Below are 22,460 nucleotides of genomic sequence, written 5' to 3'. Positions count from 1 at the left end.
CTGTCTCCTGCTATTTGGCTTATATACCAAGCAGATACAGCCCCATCTGCAGTACTGCATCATGGACATTTTATGTCCTGTGGAAATCAGTTTTCACCGAGAGGCAGCAGGTAGCCAATCTCTTTCCCCACGCTATCCGCAGGCCAAAGAGCAGGCCCTGGGCCTCGGATACCTCCGAGCCTAAATCATTTTCGAACGTGGACGATCGCCCTGAGCATTCCGGTCACATCCATCGTTGCTGACAGTGGAATGAATACAGCATTGCTGTGCAGTCCGGCTTCAGAAAAAGAGCCTATTATCAAAACCCACGCCTCCTTGGGGGACAACCCCCCCTCACATCCCTCCCCTCCTCCCCGCCCCTGGCTCCTTCCTTCCCTCCCTTCCCTGTCAGCATGGATGACTGAACTGCAGTCTGGGTCACCGTGTGGGCAGGCAGGGCGGGTGGAGGACCAGTCTCCGGACGTTGATTTATCGCCGCGGTGGCCGTCGGCCGGGTCCTCGTCGTCGTAGGCTGCGGCCGGGCCCCGCCTGTGTGAAGCGTTCCCTCCCTGGAGGGCAGGGCTGGGGTTTCATATTTCTTTTCCCTTGGAAGCTCTTCCCCAATCCCAGTCACAACTCCAGGGTCTGGCCGCTCGCCGGCCCCCGGCGGCCCAGAGAGCAGAGCCCAGGGAGTGAGGGCCATCCGGCCCCGAGCTCGGGAAGCCCAGACATGAGGACGTGGGTCTTCCTTCCCCTCTGCGGCATCTTGGCCTTCCCCGGACTGTCGGAGGGCAGGATCGTTAAGGAGGACGAGAAAGGGTTTGCTGAGTGTAACCGGTTCTTCTATGAGGGGACCCCGCCTGAAGGATGGACGGAGCCATTCCATGTGAAGATCTGTCAGAGGTTCGGCCGAGGGGAGCGATTCGCCACGCTCTACAGTACCCGCCACAAGATCCCTGTTTACTCTGCTTTTCGCTACTCCAGACCTGGAGGCAGCAGGGAGGAGACCTGGATGATTGAACCGCAGGTAAGCAAGCCTCCTAGGTGAGGGAGGATAGGGAGGAGGGGGATCCTGGCCTGGGGAGGGGAAGGGGGCCGGGGGCTCCAGGATTACCTAAAAAACAGCACCCTTGGCACCGTCCCAGCAGACGTTCCAAGAAGCCGCATTTCTCTGTGAATTCAAGGAGAAATGAAGCAAGACGTCACCTCCCGGCCTCGCCCCGTCTCGGTCCTCCAGATGGAGAAACAGGGCTGATGAGGTCTTCCAAACTTCACCCCGTATTGATCCTGGGAGCAGAAACCCCTGGGTTCCTTAGTCACCTCTGGGAATTTGGTGGTGTTGATACTGACCACGGCTTGGTAACTGCCGTGAGAGGCGTTTCACTTAGCTCTAGTTCCGGCTAGGAAGGGTGAGTGAGAGGGAGGTAGAGTGATCCTGAGAGTTCCCAGAGAAGCGGCGTGTCCTGGAAGATAAAGCATAGGCTTGGGAGTTAGAAGGATCTGGGGTCGGATCCTGGCTCTGCCTTGGGCAAGCCACTTCACTTATCATAGCCTCAGTTACCTCATCTGTTAAATGGGGATAAGAGCGTGAGCCCCACGTGGGACAAGGACTGCATCCAACCCGATTAGCTTTTATCTACTCTAGCGTTTAGCTTTTATCTACTCTAGCGCTTAGTAAAATGCCTGGTGCAGAGTAAGCACTTTATAACTACCATAAAAATGTAAGAGGCTTTGGTAATATGCCCACGAGATCCTGCATATTTTGGTTCATCCACCAGATTACATATAGGCAGGCATAAGCAAGCAGAAGAGTGGGTTCTTCAGGGAAAACCTCTGCCTGGGGGTCTTGGTGAAGGGAACTGGTCCAGGAAACTGATGGTCTTTTCACAAAAAAAGAAAAGTAACACACGAACATTTAGGAAAGTGGTAGCAAAGGGTTGCCCCCATTTCCAGCAGAGAGCACAAACCAGTTTCTCCGGGTTCCCCAAGTCTCTTCCTGAAACTCCCTCCGGGCTCCAGTCATCCTCCAGCCCAGCCCCATCTGCCGACTAGCCCTTCCCGAGTAGGCCGAGAGGCCTCGGATTGGATCACTCGATTGATTGATTGATCACTCAGGGCTTCGGCTCTGCCACACCAGCCCCGGCTCCACGGGCCGTGAAACGTGCTATCGTGCTAGTCTGACCCTCTCTATCGTGTCCCCTCACCAGCTATTATTGCCCCCCAACCTCTCCACCTCCAAACCCTCTCCGAGCTCTGCTGAGTGATGGACATCCCATTCTCTGTTGGGCAGAGCTTGCCCCGTCGCGCCCCGCCTGAGGTGCGAAGCAGGTGGGCACCAATCAATCAATCAATCAATCAATTGTATTTATTGAGCGCTTACTGTGTGCAGAGCACTGTACTAAACGCTTGGGAAGTACAAGTTGGCAACATATAGAGACAGTCCCTAACCAACAGTGGGCGGCACCAGGCCCGGAAGGCCCGGAACCCACGCACGTCAGTACCTGCCTGTCCAGATGTGTCCCATCCAAGCCCGAGGTCTACGTTACAAGCCGGGGATGCCAGGGCGGTGGAGCAAAAGCTGTGTGGGTTTCAGCCGAACGGCCGGGCGTAATATCAGGCTGGGGCGGGCTCCGGGGGAGGGTCACCAACCTTCCGTCAAGTCACCGCCCGTCCGCAAAAATGAGCAAAAATTGGCCTGGACGATGTTCTTGCATCTCCACAGATCTCACGACAGTGACAGGCAGCAATGTGCCACAGCTCCAGTTGACAACCTCAATAATAATGCTAATAAGAATATTTTTAATAATGTTCACTGGGGCATTTGTTAAGTGCTTACTTTGGCCCAACCACTGTACTAAGCACTAGGGTCAATCCAGCACAGACAGGCGAGGTGCTGGAGGATCTCAATCGAAGAGCGAGGGTGAACGGGCGCTGAATCTTCATTTGGCAGATGAGGAAAACGAGGCCCAGAGAAGTTCAATGACTTGCCCAAGGTCACCCAGCAGGCAAGTGGTGGAGGTGGGATTATGGGGAGCGGGGACGGGTGTCTGGCTCACTGCTTGATTGCAGGGTACGTAGAGATGTTTGTCGTTCAAGTAGCTCTTTGTCTGGGACAAGTCACCTCATCATCATTTGCCAACTCGAACCCAGGTCACCCAAACCAATTAATGCAAAGTGGATTACTCCTGGGAATAAAGAAGCAGCATGACTCAGTGGAAAGAGCACGGGCTTGGGAGTTAGAGGTCATGGGTTCAAATCCCAGCTCTGGCAATTGTCAGCTGTGTGACTTTGGGCAAGTCACTTCACTTCTCTGGGCCTCAGTTACCTCCTCTGTAAAATGGGGATTAAGACTGTGAGCCCCCAGTGGGACAACCCGATCATCTTGTAACCTCTCCATCTCTTAGAACAGTGCTTTAAACATAGTGAATGCTTAATAAATGCCATTATTATAATTATTATTAATAGAGGAGGGATAGGGCAGCAGGAATCCCCTCTAGACTATCAACTCCCTGTGGGCAGGGATCGTGTGTACCTCCTCTATGATAGTGCACTTTCTCACCTGCTCAGTACAGTGCTCTGCGCATCTAAACTGTAAGTTTCTTTTGGGCAGGGATCATCTCCACCTACTCTATTGTAGTGAACTCTCTCAAGCGCTTATTACAGACCTCTGGTCATGGTAAACGCTCAATAAATACCCTTAGAAAAGAGTGATGAAAAGGACCCTGAAGGACAGAGACCTTGTGTTTTGCTTCTGTTGTATTATCCTAAGTGATCTACACACAATAGGACCTCAATAAATACCACTAATCAATCAGTTGATTGATTGATGGGAGAGATGAAAATGGCGCCTGGATGGCCCCACTGATCCCATCCCACAGCAATATCACAGGGTCAAAAAAACTTCAGGTTGTGAAAGAGGGTTCCAGAGATGTATCTCTCTAATCCCAAGGGATTATTGGAATTTCTAGAAAGAAGATTACGATTTGACTCCAAAAGATCACCTCCCCTTACTAAGGTATTTCAATACCTTAGAAAAATTCCCCTATTCCGAAGTAGCATGGGAAGGTGCAAAGTTAGAATTGGGTCTAAATGCCTGCTTCTGAATTCTGACAGCTGTCTTTCCATTTACTTTGCTCTCTGCGATGTCAGAAACCTTGGTGTAAGAAAATAGGAACTTGTTCCTGATTTCAGCTATAGATATAAAAGTCCCAGAAGATCCCAAGGAGAACCCAGGCCTTTAAAATTCCAAGAGAGAAACAGCATGGCCTACTAGAAAGAGCACAGGCCTGGGCATTAGAGGACTTGGTTCTAATTCCAGCTCCGCCACTTGTCTGCTGTGTGACCTAGGGTAAGTCACTTAACATCTTTGCCCCTCAGTTACCGCTTCCGTAAAATGGAGATTAAGACTGTGAAACCCACGTGGGTTATCTACTGTGTCCAACCTGTTGATCTGGGACCTGCCCCAGCGTTTAGTCCAGTGCCTGGCACATATTAAGAACTTTAAAATTACCATTAAAAAATACCAACCAAACGACGACGACAACAAAAAAAACCAAACCAGAAATCCAGGACCAAGCCTGCTTTCCTTTATGTTACCCAGCTTTAGGCAAGACTCACTTGAAAATAACAAAATGCTCCAAGAGTTTTATCTCCGGGGGCACCACCCAAGTAATCAGTTGGCTCTCAGAGCTGGGGCTATCCGCTCTGCCTGTCTCTCCTCGGCAACTGAGACTCTCGTTGCTACAGAGGAGATATAATGAGCAGTGACTTTCCAGTCCTACTAGGGCTGAGCCCGAAGAAAGGTAGAAAGCGAGTGAGTCACAGGGGATGGTCCTAAGTAAACCTCTCAGGGATTCTTCCTTATTGTGACACAAACGTCTGGGACACCAGGGTTCTTCTGAGCTGACTCTATAGTTTATTACTCACATGGGCTTATTTTTAAATCTTTGGATCTCAAAGATCTTTAAAGTGAATTACCCCTCATCCCTCCCGGACAGGTAGGGATTATTGCTGTAATCGTAAACTCATAGTGAGCCGGGAACGTGCCTAGCGACCCTGTCATATTGTATTCTCCCAAGTGCTTAATATAGTGCTCTGTACACAAAGTAAGTGCTCAGTAAATACAGTTTCTTCCTAAGGTTGGCACCCAGGAGATCTGATTGTGAAACTGGTTAGCAAATATTCATTCATTCAATTGTATTTATTAAGCACTTAATGCATATTCTAAGTTCATGGGAAAGTATAATACGACAATAAACGGTGACAATCCCTGCCCACAATGAGCTCACAAAATATGTACAAGTACTACAACGCTGGGAGCCAGGAAAGGAAGAATTCCCTAGTCCAGCTTTGACAATCCCTGCCCACAACGAGCTCACAAAATATGTACAAGTACTACAACGCTGGGAACCAGGAAAGGAAGAATTCCCTAGTCCAGCCTTGATAATTAGCCCTGATTCAAAGACTCGATAAGACCATGCCAACTGAAATCCTGGGGATTAGCTTGATCTTGGGCGAGACCCAGACTGATTCTCAGTCCCAAACCCTAACTGGGCTGAGAGGATCTAGTCTCACTGCAGGGTGGAGGTGAGGCCTGGCGAGAGAGACAGTCTCTCTGAGAGGTGCACTGGGGGTGTTTAGGAAACCCAACTTGGTCCCAGGGACTGCTACGCCTACATCAATCAATCAATCATATTTATTTAGCACTTACTGTGTGCAGAGCACTGTACTAAGCGCTTGGGAAGTACAAGTTGGCAACACAACATGATTCTTTGACCCATCTAGTGCTGTCGTGCCCGCTCCTCCGCTGAGGGAGGCTCCATATGGATGTGTTGCGGACTACCTTGAGTCCAGCAAGCCCATTCCAACGCCCAGGTCAGGCCCGGAGCCTTCCTAGCCTGGCCCAAACAGATCTTTCCGTTGTCTGCTGTGAACCCTCATTCAGGTCGCTTGGCTGCTAGTCTTGGCTCTGACCTTTCTTTTTATGGCATTCATTAAGTGCTTACGGTGTACCAGGCTCTGTTCTAAACGCTGGGGTAGCTACAAGTTCAACAGGTTGGACACAGTCCCTGTCCCACATGGGGCTCACAGTCTTATCTCCATTTTCCTGATGAGAGAACTTGGGCCCAGAGAAGCGACTTGCCTATGGTTACACAGCAGAAAAGTGGTGGAGCCGGGATTAGAACCCAGGCCTTTCTGACACCCGGGTCTGTGCTTTATCCACTAGGCCACACTGCTTGCCTGCTGTGTCACCTTGGGCAGGTCACCTAACTTCTTTGGGTCTCTGTTTCCTCAACTGTTAAAAGGAGATTAGGAATGCCTGTTCTTCCCCCTACTTAGGCTGTGAGTCCCAAGTGAGACAGAGACTGTGTCTCACCTGATTAACTTGAATCTATCCTAGTGTTTAGAGCTGTTTTGGCACATAGTAAGCATTTAACAAATACTAGGATAATTATGATGATGATGATGATGATGATACTAATAACGATAACAACAACATTGAGCAGATTTCTAAGATCCTGAATCTGAAGGGAATCAAAGAGGGAATGTTAATGGAAAAGAGTCAGTCTCCCAAAATTTAATGCTGACCTTCTCCTAGCAGCTGATGACTCAAGGCATCTGACGTATGATAAGAATGGACCCCAGTGAGCATCATGACAGTTCAATCCATCACTGATATTTATTTATAGAGCGCTTTTTTAGTGTGAAGCAATTGCCGCAGTACAATAGAAGTAAGATACATGTTCCCTGTCCTCAAGGAGCTGACAACCTAATGAGGGAGACAGACAAAACTTACTTATAAATAACATATTTAGGAGAATTTAATAAGAAGGAGCTGGACTATGCAAAGATGAAAGAGCAGAATGATGAATTGAATGAACAACAGAGAATCCAAAGAAAAATATGCCCATCTAAATGGTGGGGGGGGGGGGGGGGGGGGGGGGCGGGGAGTAAAATCAAGCATGTAAGGGCTAAGGGTGACAGTAGGGTTCATGAGACTAGACTCTGGGGAAGGCTTCCTGAAGCAGGTGAGATTTTAGGAGAGCTTTGAAGATGAGAGGAACTGTGGACTGAAAGATTTGGGTTGGGCAGGGCTGGGCAGGGGAACGGCAAGCACAGGGAACAGCCTGAGGGGAAAAAGGCAGGAGAATTGAAGAGCAGCGTGGCCTAGTGGATACAGCACAGGCCTGGGAGTTAGAAGGACCTTGGCTAATCCCTGCTCCATCACTTGCCTGCTGTATGACCTTGGACAAGTCACTTCCCTTCTCTGGGCCTCAGTTCCCTCATCTGTAAAATGGGGATTGAGACTGTGAGCCCCATGTGAGACAGGGACTGTATCCAACCCGATTTGCTTGTATCCACCCCGGTGCTTAGTACAGTGCCTGACATATAGTAAGCACTTAACAGATATCATAATTATTATTTTTATTATTGGGGAACCTGTTCTCCAGCTGACCTGCTGCCTTTACTCCAGTTCCCACATCCACTGTTCTCACCCCATCATCAGCTCCACTCTGAATTCCCATCCCTCAGTATCTTAACTCAGACCAAGCCTGCCTCGTGAAGCAAAAAAAAAGGCCAATTGTCAAAAAAAAATCCCGGAGAATATTTCTTTCCCATACAACCATTTTCAGCCTCATTTTCAATCCAATGAAAGGGAGCCTGTTGATTTTGGTCAAGGCATTTCAGTATCAGCCAAGAAACTGTTTCAGGCCTTGAATCTTCGGAACTTAGATCAGGAGGATGTTGATGACGTCTGCTGAGATGGGAAAGTTAGATGGGGAAAAGGTTTTGGGAGGGGAGATGAGGGGTTCAGTCTCAGACGTACTGCACTCGAGGTGCCAGAGGGACATCCATGTAGAGATATCATGGAGGAAGGGGGAAGTATAAGACGGCAGAGAAAGAGCGAGGACAGAACTAGCGTAGAAAGATTTAGGAGTCATCCACATGGAGGTGGTAGTTGAAACCGTGAGAGTGGGTGAGCTCCCTAAAGGGATGAATGCAGATTGAGAAGAGAAGGGGACCCAAAATGGAGTCTTAAGAGATATCCACAATTAGGGAACGGGAGGCAGAGAAAGAACGGGCAAAAGACTGAAAAGCACTGGCCACAGAGGTAGAAGGAAAACCGGGGGAGGACTGTGTCTAAAAAAACAAAGTTAGCATGTGTCCTGGAGAATGGAAAGGTCCACAGTGACAAAGGCAGCAGAGATGTTGAGGAAGGTTAAAGGATGGAATAGAGTCGATGGTGACGGTTGATGTCACCATCATCATCCCTGAGTTCCAAAGATCCAAGGGCTAAAACAGTTTCTTGGCTGATACTGAAATGCTTTGACCAAAATCAACAGGCTCCCTTTGACGTGGCAAGAAGGAGGTAGGTGGTAGGTGACCTCAGAGTGAGTGGTCTCAGGGGAATCAAGGGGGCGAAAAACAGATTGTTGAGGGTCAAGGAAGGAGATGGAAGAGAGGAATGGAGACAGCAAGTGGCTCAAATGCAATCTCAAAGTGCGGCTAGAAATGGAAGGAGGGAGATGGGTCAAGGGAACAATAGCTCCCTCTGTAAACTGTTAACTCCTTGTAGGCACGAAGCGTGTCTACCAACTCTGTCGTACCAAGTGGTAAAGGATGTGCTCTGCACGCAGTAAGTGCTCAAAAAAATACCACTGACTGATTGGTTGGTTGATTGTGAGGTGGGGTCAAGAGAAGGTTATTTATTAATTTTTTTGGCTGGACAGATGGAGGTGTGTTTGAAGGCAGAGGGGAACCTGCGGTGAGAGGTTGAAGATGGTAGTCAGGAAGGGAAGAAGAGAGGGTAGAAGTGGAGCACTTGAAAAGATGTGATCAGGGCAGATTTAGGAGAGAAAAGAAAATCTTCCTCAAAGAAATCTCTTCCAATAATGCCTCTCACTTTGTGTGGACCCAACCAGAATTTATCTTTCTTGAAAGGAGGATAATAGATCATCGGATGACACTCGACAGGAAAGTTGCTTTCGTGAACCAGAACAAGTCTTTTCTTGTCTTTTTGATTCGTCAGTGTGGTCTGTCGTTTATTTGCCTACCAAAGCTAATGCACCGGACATCAAATGACTCTTTTAGAGGTGTAATTTTCTTTTGAAACTGGATTTTTGAACCGTAGAAGTCAAAGTAGGGATAGTTCACCTTTCTAGTGCTGGGCGCTCACAAAATCTCAATTGCAGAGTGTCTGGAATATCATCTAGAGTCCCAAGGACAGGACACCAGTATGACTGGAGGGTCCGGGGATGGGATGGAGTTTCTCCTTCCAGATCCCATTTGGCATTTCTTCAGGCTCTAGAATCCAGCCTGTTCAACCTGTTTATTTAAAACAACTCTGGCTGTCTCTCAACAGGTAGGTAGGGCCGGAAGGTTTGCGTTTACCCTCAAAAATGTAAAAAGCGTTTAGCTCCTCTGACGAACAATGCAGCTTCAAAGTTTTATAAATAGCCAAAAAAGAAGTGTAGAGGTCACCAAGTAATGTGATCCGGACTACCCACCCGTTTCATGAAATTCCCAGCAGTTCCCCGGGTAATCCCTGTATCTCGGATTACCACTGTCCAAAGGCCAGGCAGGTTCCTGGGATTCCAGGCAATTGGTTGGAGCCTCTAGGGGTGGGGCTTTGGGAAATTAGAGATGTCCAGTGAGTTAGAGGTAGAAGGACCGGGCACCATCCCTCAGGAAAAACGCCGACAATGCCACCCACTCCCACGGCTATTAGACAAATACCTACCAGTGTAGTCTAAACCTGCCTGGAACACACTGTAAAACTCACTCTTCTAGTGGAGGGAGAGCAGACTAAGAAAAAACTGACTGGGCTAATAGAGGACAGGATCTGCTAGGAGAAAGTTGGAGGCTTTAAGATGTTTTAGGCTGGAAAAGAGGTTGAGAAACGACTAAATAACAATGTGACAACATCAAAACTCCTGCAGTTTGCCATTCCTTCAACTCACCAGGCATTAAAACGGGGCAGGATAAATAAGAACGGAGGCTTACCTGAGAAGTTTATTTATAGTCAAGTCACAGTGGTTACCTATTAGTCATTCCTAGCTGTTAGTCATTCCAATCTTGCTTAAAATTTGTAGGGGTGAGGTGAGGAGAGAAAGAATGGATTCTTAATTTCTTTTGACTTCTTGTGTTTTATTAGAGCTAAATAGTCTAATAACCTAAAAGCACAGCAATATCACTGCTGAGTCAGATCAGTGAGGCATTCAGTTCAATATTATGACTTTGACTATTTAACATTCCTCATTTTTCCCTCTACATCCCTAACTTTTCCTCTAGGAGCTGGTTATGGACTCCTCACCCATAAATTTATCCAACACCCCTTGAATCTCCTGATATTTTTGGCCTGCTTGACTTCCTGTAGTGATGAATTCCATATGCTAAAAACCCACTATCAAGTCCTAAATATAACTGCTCAGGAAATTCAAGCCACACTGAGTTCTGAAGTGTTTATAAGTGTGCAGGGCATGGCGATGTGTGGGACTAATTGCTTAGTCAATAACCCTAAGCAAGAATTTTGTATATTCACCATTCCATGGTTTTATGGAATTTCACACTTCAAAAGATAATCTCAATTTTTCCTGCCCAAAATGACGGTATTTATTGAGCATCAACAGTATTCAGAGTTCTTTTGGGTGCTTGGGTGACATACTGAAGAAGGATAGAATGAAATTCCTGCCCTCAAGGACCTTACAGTGTGATGGGGAAGACAGATGTGAGCCCGTTGTGGGCAGGGATTGTCACTATTTGTTGCTGAATCGTACTTCCCAAGCACTTAGTACAGTGTTCTGCACACAGTAAGCGCTCAATCAATATGACTGAATGACTGAAATAGACAAATACACAACAGATGTAAGTAACACTCATGTGAATAAATGAACTCAACAGATAATTGAATAGATTAAGGGTATTGTGGAGGTTGGGGGTTTGCATGACTGGGAATATGGACAGTTAGCCAGGGAAGACTTCCTGGAGGAGAAGAGTTGTTGGAAGGGATCAATCAATCAATTGTATTTATTGAGCGCTTACTGTGTGCAGAGCACTGTACTAAGCGCTTGGGAAGTACAAGTTGGCAACATATAGAGACAGTCTCTACCCAAGAGTGGGCTCACAGTCTAGAAGGGATTTGAATGAGAGGAGAGACAGAGTTTGGCAAAGCACAGCAGGGAGGCCGTGTCAAGGAGCGGGATAAGTAGCATGGACTACTGGATAGAGCATGGCGCTGGGCGTCAGAAGGACCTGAGTTCTAATCCCATCTCCACCACTTGTCTGCTGTGTGACCTTGGGCAAGTTATTTCACTTCTCTGTGCCTCAGTTACCTCCTTTGTAAAACTGGGATTAAGACAGTGAACCCCATGTGGGACATGGATTGTGTTTAACCTGAACACCTCGTATCTACCCTAGCCCTCAGTACGGTGCCTGACACAGAGAATGCACTTAACAAAGGCCATAAAAAGCCATGAGTAATGGGAAGCAGGAGAGTTAAGAGCAGGTGTTGATTGGGTGGTTTGCTTGACAGCAAGTAAGAGCATATGTTGAAGAGGGCAGTTGAGAATCAACTGAGGGTGGGCATTGGGGAAAATGGTCAAGACTTCTTGTTTTATAGGAGAGACAATGTGAAATCATTGGTGAAAGAGGAATAGTTTGCAAAATCAAACATTCAATCATTCATTTACTGAGCACTTACTGTATGTAGAGCACTGTACGAAGCACTTGGGAGAGTAACAGAGAAGCAGCGTGGTTCAGTGGAAAGGGCACAGGCTTTGGAGTCAGTGGTCATGGGTTCATATCCCGGCTCCGCCAATTGTCAGCTGTGTGACTTTGGGCAAGTCACTTAACTTCTCTGGGCCTCAGTTACCTCATCTGTAAAATGGGGATTGACTGTTAGCCCCCCGTGGGACAACCTGATCACCTTGTAGCCTCCCCAGCACTTAAGTGCTTTGCACATTGTAAGTGCTTAATAAATGCCATCATTATTATTATGATTATTATGGTACTTGTTAAGTATTTGCTTTGTGCCAAGTACTGTCCTAAGCACTAGGGTAGATACAATTTAACCAGGTGGGACACAGTCCCTGTCCCACTTGCAACTCACACTCTTGATCCCCCCTTTACAGATGAGGTAACTGAGGCCCAGAAAATTTACGTGACTTGCCCAAGGTCATTCAGCAGACACTTGTGGAGCTGGACTCCCAGCTGGGCTCCAAGGCCCACTTTCTCTGGGCAGCTCAGTTAACTTCTCTGGACCTCAGTTTCCTCATTTGAAAATGAGGATTGATTACCTGTTCTTCCTCCCTCTTAGACTGTAGGAGAGGGACTGTGTCTGGTCCTTCTAGACTGGGAGCCCGCTGTTGGGTAGGGACTGTCTATATATGTTACCAACTTGTACTTCCCAAGCGCTTAGTACAGTGCTCTGCACACAGTAAGCGCTCAATAAATACGATTGAATGAATGAATGAATGGTCTGATTATTTTGTATCTCCCCAACGTGTTTGGAACAATGTAAGCATATAACAAATACTGCCATGATGATGATGATGATGATGATTATTACAACCCCATATGGCCTATAATGTAGATGTTCCCAGGAGTTTTGCAATCATGCTGCCCTGACCATGTGATCTTGAACGAGTGGCTTCACATCTCATTTTCCCTCACTGATCGAGGGAGGAAAGGAGAAGTATTCATTTCCATTTTACAGATGAAGGAAACCTCGCTGATCGAGGGAGGAAAGAAGTATTCATTTCCATTTTACAGATGAAGGAAATGAGGCCCTGGCGTATCCAGGAACTGGCAATAGCCATGTTACTTTACTACCTTGATAAGAATCAAAAAGGCTAGCATACAGTGGAAATAGCTACTGTGTGCACACGTTTGCGTGTGCATGCATGTGTATATGTGTATGCATGTGTGCAAATAAGTGTTCTTTCTTCGGCCCTCCATCTCCTGCCACTGCTTCAGTGGCACCATTGTGAAGAAGCAGAATGGCCTAATGGATAATGGCTTGGGGAGTCAGAAGGAACTGGGTTCTAATCCTGACTCAGCCACTTGTCGGCCGTGTGACCTTGGACAGGTCACTTCGCTTCTCTGTGCCTCAGTTACCTCGTTTGTAAAATCGGGATTAAGACTGTGAGCTCCTTGTGAGACAGGGACAGTGTCCAACCTGATTAGCTTGTATCTACCCCAGTGCTTAGAATAGAGCTTGACCCCATAGTAAGTGCTTAACAAATACCATCATTTTTATTATTATTCTTACCAACGTTTCGGCCCCAAGAGGGGAAAGGGCTGTACCTTCCTGTTCTCCGGAGTCACAATGAATACTACGTAGTTCTTTCCATTGTGGCTCTCCTCAAAGTCGCTCTGATCTTGGCTCCCTAGAATAGGATCCCAGAAGTTTGTTTTTCTGCATTTCTTTTCTTTTAACTCCGATCATCTGATATGATTAAATGTAGAGAGAGGCACCGATCTTTCCCGGGGTTCTTGCTGCTTGATGAAATGCCCCTGAAGCATTTAAACCAAGCATCTAAGAATCCATCCTGGAGTTCAGGCACTTGGAACAAAAAACAAACAAATGCCCATTTATAGGGCTAGTGATTGAGACCCACCAAGCAGAGAAATCCTGCAGACAGAGTGAGGTGGAAATAGCCAAGGAAATGGCCAGTTATCACAGGATGGGAGCGCAAGAAGCCATCTAGTTTAACCTTCGTTGTGGGCAGGGAACGTGTCTGTTTATTGTTATATTGTACTCTCCCAGCTGCTTAGTACAGTGCTTCGCACACAGTAAGCGCTCAATAAATACGTCTGAATGAACGAACGAACCCCCCGTCTCCAGACCTGACTTTCTTTCAACCACCCAGGCAGATGCTTGCCTTAGACCCACAGCCTCCTTTGCTTTTTCATCCCAGGAGCGAGTCAGAAGCTGCGTGGCTCAGTGGAAAGAGCCCGGGCTTGGGAGTTAGAGATCATGGGTTTGAATCCCGGCTCTGCCACTTGTCAGCTGTGTGGATTTGGGCAAGTCACTTCACTGCTCTGGGCCTGTTACCTCATCTGTAAAATGGGGATTAAGACTGTGAGCCCCACATGGGCCAACCTGATCACCTTATATCCTCCCCAGCGCTTTGAACAGTGCTTTGCAATAGTAAGCACTTAAATGCCATCATTATTATTATTATTATTCTCCAGACAGGGGCTTAAGGAGCCCCCACAAGTTCACCCTCCTGCCCACTCCAGCCCCCACCTAACCCTCCCCAGATGGAAGACTCTTGTCTCTCTAAACACCTGGCACTGAAGCATCCATCAGCTCCCACGGCAACCCGTTCGGGTGACTAATAACCCTCGCTGTCTGGAGACTTTTCCTTTTCCGACAGCGAATCCCCATGCTGCACTTTGTAACCACTCTCCTCGGTCTCTGTGGAGCTGGGTATCCATCCCAAACATGGCTGAAGACCACTCTGAAACCACCCCCTCAGAGCCTTTTCCTTCCCAGGCTAAGCTCGCTGGCTCTTTTAGTGTCTCTTAGAGGTCATAATTTTCTAGTCTTTCATTTATCTTCCCCCAGTTGCAGCCTATTTACTCTTGGACAATGCTCAGTGGAAGAGGGCAACAGTCGTTCATTTCCTCCCAGGCAGAAACACACATTTACTTGGAGCCACCATAGCTTCTCCGAAACCCTTAATGTGCTTGCTCTCCTGGCTAATCCTCAGCTCCTCTCCCTTTCCCTCAGCATTTATTAGGCACTTATTATATTCCAAGAACTGTACAAAGCACTGGGACAGACACACAGTAAGCAGATTGGATAAGAGTCGCTTCTCCTCATAAGGTTCACAGCCCAAGGGGGAGGGAAAACAGTGATTTCACGCCTGTTTTACAGATGAGGAAACTGAAGCGCAGAGACGCAAGTGACTTGCCTAACATCATACAGCAGGCACATAGCAGATCCAGGATTAGAACTCAGGTCCCTGACTCCTAGGGCTGTGCTCTTTCCATTAGGTCACGCTGTTTCTGCTTAAATTTCCAGTCACTGTTCTTCAGACGGAGTTGGTAGGGGCTGCAAACTCGCTGTGGGCAGGGAATGTGTTAGTTTATTGTTGTATTGTACTCTCCCAAGGACTTAAGGTGGTGCTCTGCCCACGGTAAGCGCTCAATAAATACGATTGACTGACTGACAGCAGAGGTAGAGGCGAGAGGCTGTCTAAGAGACATCCGGGAACATCACCTCTGTCTAGGGGAATAACCAGAGATTAATAGGTCAACAGAGGCTGGGCCCTGGGTATCCTGCCACTTGGAACACTTCCACTGTAGTGGCTAAAGCCCGGGCCTAGGAGTTGGAAGGCCGTGGGTTCTAATCCCGGCTCCACCATTTATCTGCTGTGTGACCTTGAGCAAGTCACTTCACTTCTCTGTGCCTCAGGTACCTCATCTGTAAAATGGGAATTGAGAATGTGAGCCCCACGTGGGTCAGGGACTGTGTCCAATCAGACTTGCTTGTAGCCACCCCAGTGATTAGTACAGTGCCTGGCACATAGTTAGCACTTAACAAATGATGAGAGTGGCATATTTGCTTGGCAAAACCCTGGAGGGACTGGCAAACATAGAGGCCATTTCTTGACTTTAGGCTGGAGTACTTGCTAGAGAGGAAAAGGGAGACCAACAGGTGCTTGTGCTTGGAAAGTACAATTCAGCAACCAATAGAGACAATCCCTGCCCACAATGGGCTCACAGTCTAGAAATCAGGGTGGGGAGGAGACAGAGTCTAGAGCCATGATTTTAGGGGTGACCCCAGTGTTGGCTACACCCTGGAGACATTTAATTCCAACAGAATCCTCCCGTTCCACCTGACACCAAAATATACCTCCTCTCCAGAGCAGTGTAAATGTTCGAGTTAGAACTGTTCACTTTTACCTACCGTGGTTCAAGAAAGGTTCCAGTAAATCGGACTTTCATTTCATCTCCTGTACTGCTTTCACTTAATCCACTGAACTCCTGTTCTAATTTTTGCATCTAGGTGGGGAATCGCTTTCCTCTTGGTGTTTAAGATCTGTGGTAGTTATTTAAAACTTCTTTTTTTCTACAAAGGCGCTATGGAAGTGTCAAGAATAAGGCCGAACCGCAAGTTCGTGGTTTGATATGGAAAATGAAGAAGGGAAACACCTGAACTATAAAAGCCCAGAAGTACCAAGCACACTCCCACCCTGCCAAGTTTTGGCTTTTGATGATTTGAAATAGGGTCTCGGCCCCTTAGGGTCCTCAATTAAAAATGCCTTTTGCCGATCCCAACCCCCTGCAGTGAGGATGACCTATTGACCCAGTCGGTTAGGAACATCAGAATAGATGAATACTTGGTGCTTAAGTGAGCAGAGCTGGCTCCTGAGGATTTTAAACCACCCTCCTCACCTTTCAGAGAAGCAGCGTGACTCAGTGGAAAGAGCACAGGCTTTGGAGTCAGAGGTCATGGGTTTAAATCCCGGCTCTGCCACTTGTCAGCTGTGTGACTTTGGGAAAGTCACTTCACTTCTCTGGGCCTCAGTTACCTCATCTGTAAAACAGGGATTAAGACTGTGAGCCCCCATGAGACAACCTGATCACCCTGTAACCTCCCCAGCGCTTAGAACAGTGCTTTGCACACAGTAAATGCTTAATAAATGCCATTATTATTATTATTATTATTATTCTCTTACCATTTCAGCTAGACGATCCGCACAGCGACCTGGAGGAAATGACGCGGGAAGCCGAGGCAGCCGGCTCCGTCCCCAACCTCGGAAGCCAACAAGCCCTAAATAAGGACTACCTGGATTCCGGTTTCCAGAGGGGACAACTGTACCCCAACTTTCTGAACAGCAACGACTTCCAGGCGGCGACCTTCACCCTGACGAACGCGGTCCCCATGACCCAGTCTTTCATGGAGAGGTGGTACCGGAGCGTGGAGAGCATCGTGGAGCGGGCTCTGACCCCCCAGTGTGGGAACGGGGACCAGCTGTATTTGATCGCGGGCGCCGTGCCGGCTGCTGGCCGGGTAGGGGATGCGGTGGCCGTCCCCGAGTTCGCTTGGCTGGCCGCCTGCTGCGGCCTCCCCGGAGGTTGGTCCATGGGTTTCACCAAGCAGGCGGGCGACGGCGACGTGGTCGAAGACGTGATGGTGAGAGATCTGGAGCGGCTGCTGCCCTCACGGCCCCGCCTGTACCGGAACAACTGCGGGGAGGCCGACCACGACACGGAGAAGATGAAGAAGATCCTGGAGAAGGTGAACCAGGTCCAGGACGAAGAGCGGAGAGGGCAGGCCTCCCCCAGCACCCAGCCTCCATCCACCATGAGGAGCCTGAAGTCCACACAGGAGCAGCCCAAGCCGCTCTGGGAGGAGGGGGAGGAAGAGGGCCAGGAAGAGCAGGAGGGGGGGAAGGACCCCAGCTTGTTGTGGAAGGGCGCCGGGCTTGTCGCCACCCCTTTCGCCAAGGTCTTTCAACTGCTTTATTACCTCGTGTGGGGGATTCTGAAGAACCTTTTCTCTTGCCTGGAGTACGTGATCCGGCAGTTCCTCAACGCGCTCTGGGGCGGCGTGCACAGCCTGGGCTCCGCCACGCTGTCGTACTTCATGGCCGTCGGCGAGGAGCTGGTGAGCATCCCCTGGAAGGTGGTCCAGGTCTTAGTGAGCATCATCCGGGGCTTCCTGCACATCCTCTGCTGTCTGCTGAAAAGCGTCGGCCGAATCCTGAGCGTCCCGGCCGGAGTCCTGGTGGACATCGCCAGTTTCCCCGTCTACACCCTGGGCGCCATCCCGACCGTCGGCAAAGACATCGCCCTGGGCCTGGGCGGCTCCGTCTCCTTGCTCTGGGACGCCGTGTTCGGAGTCTTCGGAGGTCTGCTCCAGGGGCTTCTGAGCATCTGCTCACGGATTGGCTACAAGGTTTCTCCCAACATCTCCGGGGAATAAAAGAGCGAAGAAAAAGCAAGGCTCATTCGCGAAAAAAACAAAAGACACCCACATCCCCAACAGCAGATACTTTGCTTCCCAACGTTTTGACCGTCCGCTCTCACTTCGCATGGTATTTTTGGCCTTGGACTCAAATGGAAGGGAAGGGGAAAGCCGATACTGGTGAACGGCCTGTAATGGTGAAACGACGCGTTGCGGGGTAGAGGCAAATCCCCTGTAATTTTTCATTGTCTATGGGTAGAAAAAGGCTGATGTCTGTTTCGGGAGTGAGTCACCCAAGTAGATATTTTGTCAATCGTTGAAAGCGAAGGAGCCAATAGTCATCACCACAGGGCAGCCTCAGCATAGGACTAGCAACCTTTCCTTCCCCCTCCCACCTGACCCAACCTTACGGATTAAACACCAAAACCCCTAAGTGTTAGTTTCTCCATTCTGAGCTCTTTGCTTTCCAAGGAGCACTGTCTTAAGGGGGGATTTGTTAAGGTAACATGCTGAGAACTCACAGTTTCCTTTACTTGGGTGACAGCACCTGTTTTTCAATGACCCTCAGAACAAGAGATCGATTCAAGTTGCTCTTTTACCGAATGTTCTCAGCTGACAAGCAAGATTTTTTCCAGTAGAGAATTATGATCTAGTGCGATATCGTAGGACCAAAGTTTTAACCAAGGGAGTGCTTATTTTGGCTGAGGATTCAGAAATGAGGGTCCGGCCAAACCCCGGCTGGGTTGGTTTTTGATTCTGTTGCCCTTTCAGTGTAGAAGAAAGCTGGGGCTGAATTAGAGCACTTGAAAGCCCCTATTCAAGATCACTGTATTCAGCTATCGGGGTCATTAGTTGAGACTGTGAGTAAATCTTAATGACTAGTTTTCTTCAGTATTAATGCAAGCACTCAGAGGGGAAGAAAAATAACTTTTTGGTGAATCCTGAGAACAATTTCTAGTAAAAGAACACATGGCCAGAGTGAGGACAGATGATGAATTTTCAATTTCAGTTTACCAGTTAAAGGGATGGTGACAGGAGATGTGTCTCCATTATCTTGCTAAAAAAGAAGGGTTCCCAAAGTCACTAATTAAAGCACATATCCCACAAGAGGATGTTTTCTTATGAGCAACTTGGAGATGTGTTTTGCAGATCTACTGGGCACCCTCAAGACTGTAATCTCCTTGTGGGTCAGAAATGTGTCTACTAAGTCTGTTACACTGCACTCTACCAAGCACTCAGTAAAGTGCTCTGAACACAGTAAGCACTCAGTAAATACCAGTTCAGCAAAGATCTCCAGCAAATGGGAAGCCAAGTGGAAAGGCAGATGTTTCCTTATTATCCACAAATGGATTATCCATTCTAAGGATGATCCACAAATTTGTTTGTTAAAGGGAACAAAACTCCCTTCTAGCCTTCTCCTATTTAGAGGCTCTTGCATCTCTCTATGGGGCTGCCACAGAGCTGTCCCCCATCTCTCCATCACCCCAGTGGGGCCCACCTTCCTTCTGTTGCCCAGGGGGTCCTAAACCGGTTAACTTTCTCCACGCCTCTTCTCTCCTCCATGAGCCCAGACAATTGGCAGTGACCCGTGTAATCTCCCTTCCTGACCCACCGCAACTCTTAAGCAGGCACAGAAAGCCATTCCTCTCCCCAAGGGCATGAATTTAAGGTTTTCTGGCATCATTCTGAGCAGTCTATCTGGATCTTTAGATATTCACAGATCAGAAGGCAATATCTCCCTGATCAATCAACCACAGGTATTTACGGAATGTCCATTTTGTCCAGCACACCACCGAGCGTTTGGGATAGTACAGAAGAGTTAGAAAATATGGCTCTTGCCCTCAAGGAACTTCATTCTGGGTGTCCATCATTTGTGGCCATCATTAGAGGAGGCGTTGTTCAGGAGTCAGGGAAGACCACTTTATCTAGCCTGGGCAAAGGGGTCAGTGGTATCCGTCAGACTGGTTGATGAGAGTAACTTAGCAAAGAGAAGATTGACTGGTTGTAGCAGTAGCGGTATTAAGCGCTTAACTATGTGCAGAGCACTGTATTAAGCGCTGACTAGCGATACAAGACAATAGCATGGGGGAAGCTGAGCCTTAACCAGTTTGCGATTGTAGCCTTGTACAAAGAGAAAAAGAGTTTCAAGTGTGAAAGAGAGTTTTCTCTTGGTCTCTGTGCCCTCGATCCTGCTCCAGCCAACTGGAATAATTTAATTGGCATTCTTGGAAATCTCTTGGAAAATCTGATTCTTTCATTCATAGCCTTCACGGTGTCATGGGGCTGGGGGACTGCTCCCCAAAAGCACTTCTCAGATCATACCCACCTGGAATAGTAGGTGTTGGATAAATACCATTTACTGATTGATTGATTGTACCCCACAATGCCACTTCAACCCTCCCACCCTACCAAAGCACTTCAGCTCTCCCAGCCCTGGTAGCATTTATGTTCATGACTTTAATATTTTCATTACTCACCCATTCTTTTCCGTCTCTCTGCTAGACTGAAAGCTCCCTGAGGGCAGGGATTGTGTCTTCTTTCTTAGACTCTCCCTTCGACACTCAGTAGGAGCTTGAGAAATGCTACTGATGCTTGAGGAGGGCAGGCGGGGAGGGAGGGGAGGTGGGAAAGAGGAGGGGGAGGAAGAGGAAACTTACCAGAAGTCAAAACATCCACTCAGGCAGTGAAAACAGGCTCATTCACAGGACAGAGATTCTAAACCATTCTCCTAGTTTCCTCTTCTTCGTTCATTGTCAGTTACCTCTCCGACCCGTCTTTCCCTCAACCTGGGATTTTCTTTGCACTGTTTGGTCCTGGCTTACCACAACCTTCTGGGTTAGCTGAGACAGAAAAATAAAGCAAAAGACCAATGGAGCCAAGTACTTTCTTCAGCTTGAAGAAATGAGCTCTTCAAAATGCACTGAACCCATCTGCTGTCCTTTATTTCCCATCCTGTTTGCCACAAGGGAGCAGGCTCGTGGTGGGAAGGGAATGCATCTACCCACTCTGTTGTATTGTACTCTCCTGGCCGTCACAGAAAGTGCTCAATAAATACCACTGATCGATTGATTGGAGCAGATCTCTGGGCTAATTCGGTCCAACTTGAGGTCGCTACGGTAAATCCCACCTCTGAGGAAGCCCACTGCTGTTCCGCTTTGTTCTCTGTATGACTTAGGTCACTCAGCCCACTTTGGATGACATGGGAGCTGTTTGTTTGGTTTTCGTGGGTATCCAGGGTGGCTGTTTGCTGCTTCTCCTTCTCCCAAGCATCGTGTGATTTTTTCGACTGCTCATCTGGAGAGCCCAGCGGGTCGGGGTGTGTGGGAAGAGCAAAGAAGGAAAGTAACAGAGATGGGACCCAAAAAGCAATTCTCAATGGACTCTCTCTCCTGCGGCAATCAAATAAATACGACGGACCAACTGCAGGAAATTAGCAAAGAGCTAGCAAGCTTGGCTGAAATGCTCTGGACGGGACGGGTATTGACGCTGCTGGCTGAGATGAAATTTGACTACTAGCTGAATTTCCCTCCTCTGAGGCCTGCTGGTACTCCATTAATGTGGATCACTGTCCAAAAAAATACTGAGTTGGGGCTTTTAATGTACTGTTTTCCCTTCATGCACGCTTTGCACCGCTCGGTTCTTAAACTCGAAAGTATACGAGGGATAAACGGGATAAGGGAGGGTAGGTATTGCTATCATCTTTTATTGGAACCTGGTCTTTGGCTCAGGCATTTTGAAAATGTGGGATTTGTGATACAAACTGGTGATAACGAGACATGAAGGCCTATGGTGATGTAGGCTGAGCCAAGGTTGACACCTTAATTTATTTCATTTTGAATTCAGGAGGTGGATACGGGGTTTAGGGTTCAGCAGCCTCTGGGAGAATCTGATCCCGGCCACTAAATTTCTTTAGCACTTAGAACAGTGCGTGGTACATAGTAAGCGCTTAACGGATACCATAATTATTGTTCTCTGTGGCCTTGTAACATAGTTTGACCACCTCCAAAAGGAAAATTCCGATGCACTGAACTGGGCAAACTTGGGGGGTAGCAGAGTTGTCGATGGATTTTCAGGGCAGAGGTTTTCTAAGAATTAGAAACACCATCACTGGGGGTGGGAGGTGGAATTATGGATAGGTCAAAGGTGCTTTTCCTGCCCATCCCTCCTCTAGAAAAGGGCAAAAAAAAATGCATTTTATCCAACAGGCCAGGGGGCAAGGTAGCCCGACCCTGCTATTGTCCCTTCTGTGAGCAGACACCAGTGCCTGTGACAAGACGGGGTTTAGCATCTTCTAGGCACTCAATTAAAGTTCCATAGTAGTAGTAATAATGTGAGTAATTCCTGGAATAGATTAGTAACCACTACAATGCGGAGCTGGTCCTTCCACAGATGGGTTGGCTAATATTCTGAGCAGGTACCTCAACCCCCATATGTGCAGATTCTACAAAAGGCAACAAGATCGGATTGCATTTTCATTCAGTTTCATCAAAAACCTTGGCCCTGAAACACACTTGTCATTTTCACTAGACAAAAAAATAAACCCACAGTTCAAAGGAGA

The 22,460-nt window shown here is 48.0% G+C and overlaps 1 protein-coding gene across 1 annotated transcript; it reads left to right on the top strand.

The window, feature by feature from the left end:
• The first annotated feature begins 91 nt into the window (after positions 1–91).
• Positions 92–22,460, top strand: ENDOD1 (endonuclease domain containing 1). The gene is made up of 2 exons (XM_038761733.1): positions 92–1,006; positions 16,679–22,460. The coding sequence occupies exons 1-2, from the start codon at positions 710–712 to the stop codon at positions 17,918–17,920; spliced, it is 1,539 nt and encodes a 512-aa protein (XP_038617661.1). The 5' UTR covers positions 92–709; the 3' UTR covers positions 17,921–22,460.

This window comes from Tachyglossus aculeatus, chromosome 20, assembly GCF_015852505.1.
Source record: "Tachyglossus aculeatus isolate mTacAcu1 chromosome 20, mTacAcu1.pri, whole genome shotgun sequence".
NCBI classification, from domain to species: Eukaryota; Metazoa; Chordata; class Mammalia; order Monotremata; family Tachyglossidae; genus Tachyglossus; species Tachyglossus aculeatus.
The sequence above is the reverse complement of the archived record's forward strand: the minus strand, read 5'-3'. Positions and strand labels throughout refer to the sequence as shown.

Coding starts and splice junctions, on each gene's coding strand:
- ENDOD1 (XM_038761733.1), top strand. CDS start 710: ATGAGGACGTGGGTCTTCCTTCCCCTCTGCGGCATCTTGGCCTTCCCC. Junction 1,007..16,678: donor CCTGGATGATTGAACCGCAG/GTAAGCAAGCCT, acceptor TTACCATTTCAG/CTAGACGATCCGCACAGCGA.